The 15,508-nt window shown below is 30.2% G+C and overlaps 2 protein-coding genes across 3 annotated transcripts; both read right to left on the reverse strand.

Annotated features, from left to right (window-relative positions):
• Positions 1–377: 377 nt before the first annotated feature.
• LOC132918281 (gustatory receptor for sugar taste 43a-like) lies at positions 378–7,751 on the reverse strand. 2 transcript variants are annotated; one of them, XM_060979435.1, is made up of 6 exons: positions 7,617–7,751; positions 6,854–7,535; positions 3,757–4,043; positions 3,596–3,664; positions 2,113–2,202; positions 378–640 (listed from the first exon to the last, which is right to left on the reverse strand). In XM_060979435.1, exons 2-6 carry the CDS (start codon positions 7,533–7,535, stop codon positions 581–583), a joined length of 1,188 nt encoding a protein of 395 aa, XP_060835418.1. In that variant the 5' UTR covers positions 7,617–7,751; the 3' UTR covers positions 378–580. The 2 variants fall into 2 exon arrangements, with proteins under 2 accessions (XP_060835418.1, XP_060835419.1); XM_060979436.1 differs by lacking the exons at positions 3,596–3,664; positions 7,617–7,751 and having other exon boundaries at positions 6,854–7,548.
• A 453-nt stretch (positions 7,752–8,204) lies between these two features.
• LOC132918280 (gustatory receptor for sugar taste 43a-like) lies at positions 8,205–14,534 on the reverse strand. Its single transcript, XM_060979433.1, has 6 exons — positions 14,097–14,534; positions 13,094–13,996; positions 9,647–9,930; positions 9,497–9,565; positions 8,960–9,049; positions 8,205–8,330 (listed from the first exon to the last, which is right to left on the reverse strand). Exons 2-6 carry the CDS (start codon positions 13,851–13,853, stop codon positions 8,271–8,273), a joined length of 1,263 nt encoding a protein of 420 aa, XP_060835416.1. The 5' UTR covers positions 13,854–13,996; positions 14,097–14,534; the 3' UTR covers positions 8,205–8,270.
• Between the last annotated feature and the right edge of the window lie 974 nt (positions 14,535–15,508).

The following is a 15,508-nucleotide window of genomic DNA, read 5'->3' on the forward strand; positions in this document are numbered from 1 at the left end:
AATTACATTATAATATTATAAATTTATAAATATTGAATCATATAGGTAGGTCGTAGGTGTGACGATATAATATATTAATATATAAGTTTAAATAGTACTTATAAGGTGTAATATATTTATTATTCCCTTTAATTACATTTTAAATATTATTCTATTTCCTTTATAATTTATCTTTATTTAACTAAAAATGTTATCCTATATATCAAAATATTTTCATAAAATATGTACGTAGAAATGTTCTTATCGATGCCCATATTGTTAATAGACTAAGCTTTATACTAAACAGTATATTACTTACATAATCAGGAAAACCGAAAGACTATAGGTAAACTTTAGAATGGATAAATAATAAGCATATTACATACATCACAATCACATATAATAAATTATGTAGGTACTTTATTAAAATAACTATAAATATTTTTCGTACTTGGAAAATTGTATAAAATAATAAAATTCTAAATGTTATTCTATAAATAAGATGAATGATAATGACAACTGACAAGTAAATGTAAATACGTTATAACTTATAAACATAAAGGTACAATTATATGTTTTAATTTAAATTATAAGGATTCCGTTATGATTGACCTTGTAATTGTAGAATTATCACCAAATATGTTGTAACTGCTCCTGTTAACTAATAATGAATAAAGTGGTATTATATAGGTAATTTAGTAATATAAATATGTCATTAAATTAATTTTCAGTTTTGTTGTGATTGCTGATATTTTGGATTTTGTTTGCTAAAGTGAAAACTAAGGCAATGCGACTGATATGGAGATCCGATTGGTTGAAAACTTATAGACAGACTAAAACAAGGAGTGTAATAGGATAGTTAAAGTTTTGGATATGAATCGAACTATACTTATCGTTGTAAATAGTAATGACACGCGGAGCCCTTATGTGAAGGAATGAGTGTAAAACAAAACAAATTTATGTTCAGAAGATCCAATTTTGTATTGTTTGTTTATATTAGAGACTAGAGTGAATTGTCCTATTATCATTAAATGTATAATAATAATCTATGTTTGTACGTTGGTTTTTTACGATATTTTAATTTTTAAATAAGTAATGACTAATGTGTATTAAAAATTAAAAACAAACGGACGTGACCACAATGACTATTTAAAATTTTGGAATTTTATGTATCTATAAACATTTGAAGATCAATTTTTTATGACATTTATATATATTTACCCAATTAACTATTTCTCCTCAAACGATTTTTAATATTTTATTGTAATTAAAAAACAAATAACTGAGATATTTGAAATTTTGACTAAATGTTTTTGATCATTTACTATACATAATATAATTTTCAATATATTTTGAATCTTTATGAGTTATTTGTAGATTGTAGACATTTTCAATTTTTATTTTATTTTAGTTTTATAACATAATTTGTAGAAACATAAAACTTTAACGTATTTTATTATATATTGTACATGCATAATGACATTTTAAAATGCAATATTTTCGGTAAAAATTAATTTAATCTACTTTATTAGTTTATTACTATTATAAACCTAATATTTTATATTTATACCTACCATTTATATCCAATATAACTGTAAAATATATTACTTAATCCAATACTAATATTAATATCAAAAACCATACCATAAAATATACTTAGAAATTAGGATATATAGGCAGACGACCATCTCCTCTCAGAATCATTTTTCATATACAAATGATATATCATTGAATTCAAATTTAACACATCTATGACAGGCTCACTTTCCCACCTTATATAATTATAAAAAGTCTATTTTTAAATACATATTTATCACATTTATTTGAAATTAAATTAGCTAAGAAAAATTAATTTTCTACTGCAGCTTAAACTAGGTATATTTACGCCTAATATATAGTAATATATAATATTATACTCGGATTTCAGGCCAATATTTAGTACAAATCCCAGGGTTCATATAGAATTTGGGTCTTGCATTTTTGAGTTTTTTGGGGCTTGAGATGCGTAAAGATAATATGAACGCTAAAAATATATCTTAGCTCTAGAGAAATAAATCAACACATATGCATTTGATATTTTGATGACTTAATGTTTGAGTATTTTAATGTATGGATAACTAGATAAGTACTCACTGTAACAACTAATTGTTTGTCTATGATAAACATACTGTATATACTAAATTCTGGAGTGTTGGCAGCTAACTGTTGTGCATAAGTTTCAATCTACAAAAAATACATTGATTTTTGTATTAGAATATAAAAAATGTTTAAAATTACTTAAATATTTTTGTAAGCTTGTAATTACTATGTAAGTAATTATAAGCTAATAAATTGATTTATTTAATTTAAGCGTATTACGTATAATAATTATTCTAATAATAATATGGCTATTTTGTCTTAGTTATATACTTATATATATATATATATATAATATAGAACAGAAATTAAATAATCTTTTAATTTATAGTTTATAGCATGTTTACTATATTTGTGAATTTTCAAATAGTTATCTCATTATCTGTGCCTATAAGTCATTAAAAATTATATTACCTAATACATTTAATATTTATATATATTAATAGACGACAATTTACGATTATAAGTTTTATATATGCCTGTGCCCTATATATTATTTAACATTTTACGATACTAACCTTTAATAATATAGTAGTATATTTATTAAACTAATATTAAATGTATGTAGTCTGAACTATGTACAAATAAACAAAAATCACAATGATATCATCGCTTATCAGGTCAAAGATCAAACCTTTAAATATATACTTATATTTCTCTAATTTTTAGACAAACCCGCATACATCTTCCTTTTTTATGCCAAATCTATTTAACTATAGTTTTATTTTTATCCTATAGCATTCTTTAGTTCTTCCTAGTTTATCCATAATATATTTTACTAATTAAATTATTGTCAATTGTTTTAAAAACACATTTTTTATCTTTAACATTTCTTGTTATAATATTATATTGAATATTGATATTACAGAGAAATTAATATAATCAATTTTAATTTTAAAAACATAACCGTTATAGATTTATACATTTATATAGTAATGAAACTAATAAAAGTATGTTATAGGCATATAGAAATTAGAAATACTATAAGTTGCTAAACGGCAATATGATGTTATAGATATACAGGTGTAAATTATTTAAAATGTAACTTTCAAATTTGTTTATAAACATTTTTTTCTACTCTAGAATAATTCAATAATAGATTAATATATTTCGATAAAGCTTAAAAAAGGCTGTTTTATCTAAGAAAAGTATTTATTATTTATTTTTTAAGTTTTAACTTGATAATATTAAATATCATACTAAACATTTTTGTTTATCTATTTGTTTAAATCTATCATAACAATTAACATTAGTATAATTATGTCGCGATAACTAAAATAACTGTTTTAAATGTTTTACTATTTTTATATTTAATGTTTATATAATTACATAATATTATAAAATGTGCATATATTATAAGGATAATTATTTTTAATCGAATTTATTATACATATATATTACTACTTTAATATTCATTAATATTATTGTTAAGCTATATTAATGTATTATATAATCTATACATTTTATACACAATTCTTACCTTTTTTATATCAAATAAATCGATTTTAGTATTAAGATAGCTTCCAAGTAATATTTGTGTTTTAGCAGCCTTCATATAAAAAAAACCATCGGTTACTCGATCTTTGTTACCAATAATTATTAACTTTATAATGAATAATATTTTAATATTAATATATTTACCTCTTCTCCTAGTAGAGCACATGGGTAGATCATCAAAACCACTCGAAGAATATGAATAATGAACCATAAAGTACATTCTAATATGTAACGCAATATATCAATATCCTCATTGAGTATAGTCAACGACAACAGATATGGTGTTAACATCAGATGTAGTAATCCACAAAGAAAGAAGACGAATAATCGAAATTTAAATAAGTTGTTGACTCTGGATACAATTTGTGTGATTGACCAATGTACATCGGACCAATATTTCAAAATTGTAAGCAAATTTACTTTTTCCAATACTAAAGAGGTACATCCAATAAAAATACATAAAAAATTATTTATAATATTTACATTGGTTAATATTCACAACAGTGATTTCTTAAAATTATTTTTTTATTTATCATATAGACTTGACAGTTTACAAGCAGAAGATATGTTTTTTTAAATATTGTACATCACGATTATAATGCATTCTGTATAGATTAAAAATCATACATGTTAATATGTTATTAATAATATTAAATATTCTACACAAATAATGGGCCATGACGCAGACTGTCACTGTTAGTGATTCTTAATATTTTAAGTGACGACAACAAATTAGAAATTCGATTTTAACATTTTTCACTTAATACATAAAAATATGTTTCACATACTTTACACATGCATAATAATATAGGGTATATTGCGACCTCCTTCATCTTTGGTCCTTGGTTCAGAATCACTAGACCATGACATTTACGTTATGAAAATAATGTATATATAAATGATCGTATAAATAATCTATGATCGAAACCAACTAGGACATCCGTTGCTATTAAAATATACAGTACCTATTGTCAGTATCTATACCTACATGGCTATATAAGACATACCTATTATTATTACATCTGATTCAGATTTCACTATTTCAGACATAAGTATAATAATATTATGATATTATGATAATTGTAATATCACTATATCAGTGGTATACCACGGGGTTATACCACTTCTTTATAGTTTTTTTTTCGCCTACTCATTAGATTCATAATGATATATGACTCGATGTGGCTTATATAGTTTTATAGCCATGTATATTGGCTATTAAAATGTTCAGTAACGTAAACAAAATATTCTTTAATTTTTAAATTTAAATGGTTCATTGTAAACTTATATTTATAAAATTAATAATTAATAATTATATACAAGCCATAGGTAAGGCATAAGTAATAATTGCAAAGCCAGTGCAAAAATGTGCTATGGAATGACTAATTACTAATTTTATTATTAATTAGATGATCATCAAAAATATTTTGAGAACTAAAGACCAAACTACTAACAAAAATACCCGATATTTTATGACTAAATATTTTAAATTCGTTATTCTTGTATAATATGGAATAATAATTAATAACAAACTATGCGTATATAATTTATATATGTGTGTGTGTAGTGTAGCTGTGTAAGTATGAATGTATTATCATATTATTATAGTCGAGTTACTATTACAAATAATACTGTGTGTTGCGTGAAAATTTCAAAGACATTTTTTCGCTTCAGATAATTCAAATTATATCTTGTAAAATAAGTTATGTATAACTACGTACAAATCTCGTGTTTTTTGTAATTAGAAAAATACTACAATAAATATTCAAAATCAACCTACTCGAAGTACAAACTACTGGTACTTAATTTTGATAAATTTGGTTTAAAGATAATATTCATTTTAAGTGTAAAAAATTCGTTTACTTTATTATATAATAAGGTTTATAATTGTTATATCACGCGTGCACAACCCACTGCTAGTGGAAGTATTTCAACCGGCTCGGTTCATAAAAATGTAAAGACATTGCCACATTGGTAGTATACTTAATACATGGACCACAGTATAAATATAATTTCGAATGTGATCCGGATTTTGAAAAAGGTTGGACACGTCTGTCGTCTATACTATATTATGGGCGAATGTAAGTTCGTACACGAGACCGAGCAGGTAAAAAAAAATACACATGTTAGTTCCTACATGCGTAACACGTTTCCACCAAAAGTGTATCTTTCCCTTTTCGGCCTTTTCCTCCATATTATCCGTTTCCACCAAATAATAAATTGACCACTTTTACACAAAAAAATTGTATAATACACTTATATAGTTATGTATTAAAAGCTATAACACATTTTAATTTAACACACATAGTTGTAATGCATAATTTAAACTGTGAAACTTTTTCACGTATTCATAAAATATTGCCCCGTTATGTATTATCTTGATTAATCCACATAAAATGTAATAAGTACGCAACGGTTTAATATACAATAAAATACGAACAATATACAATATAGGTACATTCCTAAATTGATTATATGTGTATCTATATAGGTATATACATTTTACATCAATGATTAATCCGAAAAACTCACAAAAGTATACAGTAGAATCCGCTTAATTGGGACACATTGGGCAGTGATCCGACTGTCCGGATTAACCGAATAACAAATAAACCGATACATTCGTTCGGGACTATGCCAATCTGTCCCTATTAAGCGGTTGTCCCCTTTATGTGGTGTCCCAAATAAGCGGATTCTACTGTATATGAGTACTATATACATAATAACTAAATTACCTATACCATAATATATCATTTTTTTTAACCCAGCATTAGTATGTTACATAAACGTATTACTGTAATAAAGGTTTTAATATAAGCGTAGTATACAAATTGTTTTGGTAAAAACGTTAGGTTAGGTGAATCTCATTTGGTAGAAACGGATATTGGTGGAAAAGGGAAAGGTCCACTTTTGGTGGAAACGGGTATCGCTCGTTTTCCTACCCGATAGAATAAGGCAGCGCCGGATTGGCGAGATATCGGCCAACCAAGTTTTAAAATTTCTAACACTTGATTACAGCTACAGCTACTGTACGATTTAAATAATTCGAATCATTTATATTTTCTACTAATAATTTTACTACTTTATCACTAATAAAAAAATAATAATACGATCAAACACTCAAAACTGGCCCATACTTTGAGCGGCCCATCAAGTTTTACTCGGTAACTTTTCAAACCAATCCAGCCCTGGAATAAGGTACATAATATGTAAATTCATACACAGTAGGTTGGGTTCTCACCGCTGATGAACATGATGTTCTGCAAAGGAACGTCCGAAGACGACGTTTTTGCGACGGCGGTTCCATACTCGCACAGGCCGGAATCATGCGAGCGGCCCGCGCTTCCGGCCCGCATCCGGCAATTTAGCTCGCGGTAACACTGCCGCAGCCCGAAAACGGTGATGGCGAACTGCATGTTGCCAGTGAGCAGCACGTAATGGCCCCAAACGTAGACTGCCCCGAACGTCCAGGGCATAGGACCCGCGTAACGGCGCACGTCTAACGACAGGGCGGCGACCAACGGCGCGTACAACACCCAACAGTACGCGTTCATGGCGCGGCCGATCGGCGCCGCGGTGCCGAATAGCTGGTGCACCACGGCCGCATGTTCTGCGTGCACCCGGACGTGTTGCCGACGGTACACGTGGGTGCACCAGTAAACAACCGTGGACGCGACGAACAGCAACGCCATGTTCGTGTCCCGGATCGCGTCGACCTGAAACGTACCGCTCTCATGCCGACCGTACGCGCTCAGCCGTTCGGATGCCAGTACGGAGCACAGGTACGCGTACGCCGAATAGACGGTCGCTGCGTACACGGCCGACAGACGGGACGACGACGGTGGCGGTGAGCTGCTCAACGAGAGCGTCCCCAACCCGGTTAACCGCCACAGGATGGTCAGCGCTTTGGATGCGTGAAACATCTAACGTTTAGATTATTAGATTTAAATAATTATTATAATATGTGTTTATATTATATAAATACATAAGAATGAAGTAGGTACTTTGCGGAAGTCTTATAAGAAATTTTACTGATCAGAAGCCCAATAAAAAACCGAACAAAGGAAAGATTTCGACAGTGATGGTTATAGATAATGCGAGGAAAACGTGCAAAAGACAACGATGGCTTATTGTATGACACAAAAATAAACTAGAAACTTCAGGTTATAATATCATATATTTTGGCAACGTTATTATTGTGTTTCCATAAAAAAAGGTTATATATATTATACGATTCCCATATAGACTATATATTGTACTGCCAGGTATACCTATTACTGAAACGTATTACGATGATTTGTTTTATTGTTTACAAGCTACAATAAAATATGCGTGAAACATAAACGGGAAACACGACAATTTATTACAAGTATACGAGTGACACGATAATAGTGTATCTAACATTACTATACATTAGTATAAATTGTTTTTATAGCTATATTTATGGTATACACTATACGAACGCGACAGCTAGTGCGACACTATGTAATCTAGACGGCAAATACAATTTAATACCTATATGCTATTTTATATTACACTTATATAGTCATACACATACATGGCTATATATCATATAATTATAGGTAATATACCTGTGCGTTAACCCGATCGTGGCGAATTTACATCGTAATACATTACCAGTATTGTTATTGATTTTTCTAGTCGGAGTTTTGGAATTGAATTAAGATCACCAAATATGTGAGTGCGGTTCCGATAATCTAAAATATATATCTATTATTACATATTTACATTTAAATAAACGAGTAGGTAGTTTGAGTATAATAATAAATTGGTTACGCTATGCGGTTTAGGCGAGATAAAAATATAACGAGGACATTTTACATTTATATAGGGTACACAGTACACACTACACACTATAACTATTAAAATTATACGAGAATAACCAAAAAGGATATAGGTACTAATAATTATCTTATTAAAAGGTTAAAATTATTTGAACAAAAAAATTGAGTATCATCTATGTAATATAGTAAAATAAAAGATAATTTTATATCTAAATACAATTATTTGGTTCACAATCCAAAAGATTAAAGTATATTAGACATCGATGAAAAAAATGGGTGTCACCGGTTTCCGCCAAAAAATTGGAAACTTACCGTTTTCTGCCAAATTAGAAAAGATGTCATTCCTTTTTCCGCCAGTTATAAATTAAAGAATTTTAAAGTTTTTGAACCTTTATACGTAAAGATTTAATTATATTATATTTTTTAGTAACAATAATTTACTTAATCACTCCCCCATTAGTACATTACTGTAGACAATTATAAATCTATAAACAGTTCTTTTAAATAAATCTAAATATGGCATGAATATAATATTATTTTACCGTTGTAATAGTCGATCGATGTAAATTTACAATTCCACAAGCTGAAAAATCGATTGCATACTTTTGCAATTGAAGGACGAATATTTCTAACTGCAAAACAGAAAATATAAAGTGTAAAATATATAGTATATACAATACATCAAACCTACCTAATACCTATATAAAAATACTGTTACTTAACTGATAATATTTTAATAACTATTTTTGAGTACTTGCGTGTTAATTTACAATTTTGTTAATTTAACAAAATATTTAAAATAAATTACGTTAAAATTATCTTAATTGTATGAGGTACAAATTAAATAATTAATTAATAATTACAAAAAATATATGATATATTAAATAAATATAATCAATACGAGTATACCTATTGGTAATCGGCTATCACTATAACAAAATACTTTAATAAGCTATATTAGATCTAATATTTTCCCTTTAAACACAGAATACCATAAATACTTTTTACGACTATAATATTAGAATCAAAATGATGAATAATTTGACATTTGTACTATTAATATATATATTTATAGATACCTGTTTCATATCACCGGGTTCAATATCAATAGTTAGATGTTTACATATGATCTCAGCAGTTTTTTCACCCTGTGTAATACACAACGTTATAATTTACCATCAATTTATTAGATAGTTAGTTTTTAAGATGAATAAGTATTTCTTATTAACTTTTCTAGTAGCATACGACGTGGGTAATACGATTAATAATAAATGACTCAAGTGGGTCAACACCCAAACAACTTGGATCAGAATGAATTTAATATCTGTAGAACCATAAATCACCGGATAAAATAAATTTATTATCATGAAATATGGAGTCACAATTAGTTGCACACAATTGCAGAACAACTGCAAAAGTAATTGCCACCCAAATTTATCATTGACTATTTTGATACTATTACAAAGACTCCAGTGAAGATCTTGTAATTTTGCAATTGAAACATTTTTCGAATCTATAAATAACAAAAAATAAAATATTAAGTATTTATACTATTTTTGTGGAATATTAGAAAACATTGATTGTATATGAAAATTAGTAATAGATAAACGAATTTAATTTTTCGTAGATATATCTTATTTATCTCAACCAGGCTTAACATAATAATATGATAGATCATTTATTCATTTGTCATAAAATTATAAAAAAAAAAAATAATAATGAAAATATCCACAGAGTCAGGTACACCACAAATAAAATTATTTGGAAAGTTATAATAGAACCATTTTTTACTTAATATATTTATTTTTTATTCAACAATCCAAATTAACATTTAAATAGAAATGGAAATTATATGTATCAATTTTAATGACCATATACGCTAGGTAAATATTTATAACTACGTTTTTTTCCATTATTTTTTACACTATATACCTTCCTAATAATATAGTTCAATCTATACTCTATAGCGATCACTTAACTGATTACCAACGTCGAAGACACATCACATTATAATAGCATGTATTGATATTTGATGTATAATATTTATTTTAGCTAATAATACGTTTTTTCCCTATACTTTCCAAAATCCTATATCCTACCAGTCTACCACCTATCATACTATCACGCTTTTTGTCCTACAAAATGTTGTTTTTTACGGTATATGGTAAAAAAAAAAGGTTGGTCACCTCTCACCCCTCATCGCTGTGTATTAAACTATATATTTGTAATATGAATTAGTTGCGCGAAACACTGATACCTATCAATTAAATTAAAAGCGTTAGGTACTCATGTAGTCATCATATGTCATGCATAGAGGTTGATAACCTATGAAAAAATTAAAACAAACTTTCACGCTTTCTATTACCTGCAGTATATATAATCCATCGACATATTAAGGAAGCCACATGTATATTTAGGTATCTGTATAAATCGGCTTATATATTATAATATATAAATATTACATATTTTCATAATATAATACATGTTATTATATACTTTTGTATATGTGTTTCTCATGAGGCTGGACTAATAATCATATAGTGCCATATTATAATATTTATAATAAATTCTATATGACAGCAAAATAGCGGTGACTCAATGAATACGCGTAGAACATTATAAGTAGGTAAAGAGTTACCTACAAATTTGTTTTATAATACAACGCCTGAGATACTTTTATATACAAGTAAATTTCAAGTTGTACATTAAAGTATCAAAATGAATACTTTTAAAAATATGTTTCTTGATAGATAAATGAATAATATAGATTAATAAATATTTCCTCATAATATTTTTGGGTCAAATACATTGTGGCTTGTGGACAAGTCTGTTTACGCCTCATTAAAAAAATGTCAGTACTGAAAAATTAAAGACCCTACTTTATAGGTTTCTGTGCCAGGTTTTATAGTGTTGACAACGCACACAAGAGGCCAATTCAAAAATTGGCCAAGCATTCAGAAATAAAAATAAAAGAGCATTATTACTAAAACAGGAACTATTTCAGATGTAAGTAACCCAGAATTAAATTATAAAAACAAACTTATAAAATATTTCTGAGAATAATTAAATAACTGTATTCTAATATTGTTTATAAACATTTATAACTATAAGTAATTAAGTCTCGAATGACTGAATGTACCAATAATTCACTACAATAATAATCGTTTCAATTAACACGCAACATAAGTATAATCCTTCCCCTCATTCGATAAAACTATAAAAGGTATTATTTCAGTGGAGAATAAAACCCCGTCGTATAACCTCGTATCGTCGTATCGAACCTATTTCGTGTCAAGTGCCAACATTTGTAATCATAGTTTTGAAAAAAATGCACGTGCCAATAATATATACCCATAGGAACATATTATACACAGTTTTTTTTTCAACATTTAAAAAAATTTAGCGTACTCATTTTAAAAACAATTATGTATTTTATTAGTCTTGGATATTTTAATGAAAAATAAGCAGCATTAGCAATTAACTTAATAATGTATTATTTCTCTCTTTAAACAATACCTACACTATGAAAAATAAACTCACATAATATTATACATATTATACGTATGTGTTGATGCAAATATAAGATTAAACGATACAATGAAATAATTAATGTGCTGTAAAAATAAAGCCAACGTGTCACTTTTGGTTCACGTGCCATAATAACTTTGACACCCCTGATGGCCTGAATGCCTGATCTATATCATATTATTAAAATGAAGCTACAGACATGTATAATAATATGTTTTCTCCGTGTTCTGTTTTACAAGCATGAAAGATGCAACATAGCATCACAATTTGGGTTCAGTAAAACCAATTGTGTGTTGTAATAGCGTTTATGTTAGAGTGAATTTACCTATTATCAAAGTTAAAGGTAAAAACATTATCTGCATGTGCAGATGTGCTTGAGCGCTGGCTTTTTCGATATTTAATTTTTAAGCTCGATTTTAATCTGTGAGTATTTTAACTTGTACCTAGTATTTGTAATACTCATATTTTGCTAAATAATTAAAATATCGAAAAAAGTCAACGCCTAAGTACATTTAATAATGTTATTACAATATTACCTTTAACTTTGATGAAATAGTCAATTCACTCTAATACTAAAAAGCTATAACAACACCCAATAAATATTGGTTCTATAATGAATGCAAATTTGCTATTTTTGTAAGACCAATGAGACAATACATTCTCTAAAGTCGTGTTTGTATTAGTCATTTATACCCGATATTATACACTTTAAGCATAAGTATATAAGTCAGGGGTCGGGAACCTTTTCGTAGGAAAGAGCCATTTTTTCAAAAATTACAAAACTATGATATCCAGGGAGCCGCACAGGTTTGAACAACCTTTTTTTAAATTGTGGTGTATAAATTATTACTTTATTAGTACATATATTAGAATAAAGATAGTATTATTATTTCATTGAGAAAATGGTAGGCAATAAAAACATAATAATACGTCTTAAATTTAGAAAATATAGAAAAACTTTATTTATCACTATAATAACGCGGGAATAATATAATTTATATTTTACGGATCTCGATTGATAATTATCCAAAGAGCCGCAGGTTGCATGTTAAAGAGCCACATGCAGCTCCGGAGCCGCAGGTTCCCGACCTCTGATATAGGTACTAACCAGTCTAACCATAAATGCTATCGTTATACTATACTCGTACCGTACTGGCAGTCGGCCGAGGCCACGGGATTAGAAGACACAGTGACCGTGGTTTGGCCGGCGAACGTCCACACGCGTTGCGCGAGCCGGCAGCCATTGCCGCGGCGATTGCGATCGGACGCCGCCGCCACGTTAGTCTGGATACCTATGAGCTTGTACTCGATCGCAACGTTGATGTCTTCGAACCGGCGACCGATGCTCCATGCGATCTGCGCGTACATGAGCATGGTGGCCAGGTCGATGGACATGTACACGTAGCACACGCAGTACATCCAGGTGGCCGGGCTGAGAGCGTACCACAAGTAACCGTCAACGGCGAACAGGGCCGCGTGGAACGCGACCAGCGCCGGCGTGTACCTGGCCACCGGCTGGCCCGCGGACACCCGGAGCACGGCGTCCGTGCGGTTCAGGTGCCGCTCGATGTCCAGCAGCGTAGCGTGCCGGCCGGCGGAGCACGCGACCGCCAGCGTGCACACCAAACACTGGAGCGTCACCTGGAGCGCGGTGACGATGGCCGAGGACGTGTTCTGTATGCGCACCGACCGGCCTGCCGTGGCCGCCCGCGTGTCCTCCGCCACGGTCCACACGCCGCCGGCCAGGCACGCGGCCAACACGGCCAAGTTCAATGCGTACCACCAGATGTTGAACGCGTACTGCGACTGAGGTTGCGCGCCACCGCCGACCGCTTTCCGCTGCAGTGTCACCGGTGCGATCAACAGGCATTGCCACACTCTCAACAGGACATCTGAAAAGTCGTACATGATGGCGTCTTTCGCGGGCTTCTGGCACGATGTCGCTATATTATATGAAAAACAAAATGTACAGGAATGTGTTCGATAAGACGCGGCTGCAGACGATAACAAACCACGGTTGTGGGGGGTATGTCATGGGTAACGCGGACGACCTGTAAAATAGTTTGTGGATTAGATCTATAAATAGGTATTAGACATATTATATACGCTGTTTATAGTAATGGTTAAGTATAAGGTTAGAGATGGACTGACCCGGATGACAATGAGCGAATCGCCGGCTAGACGGACCGAAGCAAATCGAAGCCGATTTCATAATATATAAATATATTATATTCGTATAATATTCGTCCGATCGTGTCAGTTTTCCGAGGCCGATTTATGCAGTTCCAGTTAATTCATACCGATTAGGTATTTTGAATTTTGATAATGATAAATAATTTTGATGGTATGAATCGACCCGTCCGACCCTGCAGCAGTCAGACTCAGAAGGCCAGAAGGCGTGCTGTAAGCCACACAACCACGGTTTAGGGATACCGCGTACTGCTCTCGATGTTATTTTTATTAAAATATTATCTAAATACTGAAGTCATAAATTAAGTACGGTATCACACGTTTTAACAAGCGGTCTTTGATTATCGACAAAAGCGTTTTATTTTTACGATATTGTATTTCCGTATAACCAGTCGCGCACTGACTCCATATAGTGTGTGTAGCCGCAGACCACTATAATGATTATGCGGGCGCAACGCCTTCAACCTTGAGTAGTGAATAGTGAATGACTTGAGTCAATCTGAGTGTCATCATCAATTATTACATATCGCTGAGATTTTGTACGAGTATTTTTGTCACGCAATTTACTCAATAAAATACCTAGGTGCATTAAATAATTTTTCCAAACATTTAATAGTAACATTACTAATTACTAGTTGTAATGAATATATTTCATCAATAAATATGATGTTGAAAATTCAAGTTTACTAGAAAATGAGTGTATTTTTTTTTCTAACTTATATTCCACGGATAAAAGTGTAAATTCTATTCTCTTGAATATAATAAATACTTATACCAAGAGTAAAGAATTATTAGAGTGATATATTTCCAAATTTAAAAATAATTATATGTATGTATATCTTAGTACAGGAGTTTAAAACTACTCAGGCGATTAGATTACTTTTCTGGTCTTAAAATAGTAGAATCGTATATTCCTATTTGTGATCAACCATAAAATAGGAGAGGCTAGTAGTAAATGCAGTAGGTATTTAGCATTGAAGCATAATTTATAATTATTGGTTGAAGTATTAAATTTAAGTGATAAAATAATAATTGTGGACTAAGATAAAGAAAGGTAATTTTTTGTTCGAGATTTTTAAAATAAAAAAAAGATATATTTTGGGCTTAAATTGTTCAATCATGATTCATGGGTCACGGTAGCACGGTAAGATGAATATATTATTTTACGATTCGAACATTACATAAAATAATACACTAAACAATATAATTATTAGCAGATCCTTTCGAACTTGCCGGGCGCGGTGTTCACACAATAACGACTGTGACTACTCTAATGCCAAATCTTATTATGCATTACAATCATTACATCGTACGGTGTTTCAACTGTTTCAAGTTGAGTAATGATGGGTTTAATTGAAAAATTTAAAAAAAGT

This window comes from Rhopalosiphum padi, chromosome 1 (assembly GCF_020882245.1).
Source record: "Rhopalosiphum padi isolate XX-2018 chromosome 1, ASM2088224v1, whole genome shotgun sequence".
In the NCBI taxonomy this organism is placed as follows: Eukaryota; Metazoa; Arthropoda; class Insecta; order Hemiptera; family Aphididae; genus Rhopalosiphum; species Rhopalosiphum padi.

Excerpts from the sequence above, each read along its gene's own strand:
- LOC132918281 (XM_060979435.1), bottom strand. The coding sequence starts at position 7,535 with ATGTTTCACGCATCCAAAGCGCTGACCATCCTGTGGCGGTTAACCGGG. Across the intron at positions 3,665-3,756 it reads GTGCTCTACTAGGAGAAGAG|GCTGCTAAAACACAAATATT; the intron begins GTAAATATATTA and ends TTTTATATGAAG. Across the intron at positions 641-2,112 it reads ACAAACAATTAGTTGTTACA|TTAACAGGAGCAGTTACAAC; the intron begins GTGAGTACTTAT and ends ATTCATTATTAG.
- LOC132918280 (XM_060979433.1), bottom strand. The coding sequence starts at position 13,853 with ATGTACGACTTTTCAGATGTCCTGTTGAGAGTGTGGCAATGCCTGTTG. Across the intron at positions 9,931-13,093 it reads CTCGGCCGACTGCCAGTACG|ATTCGAAAAATGTTTCAATT; the intron begins GTACGAGTATAG and ends TGTTATTTATAG. Across the intron at positions 9,050-9,496 it reads AACCCGGTGATATGAAACAG|TTAGAAATATTCGTCCTTCA; the intron begins GTATCTATAAAT and ends TCTGTTTTGCAG.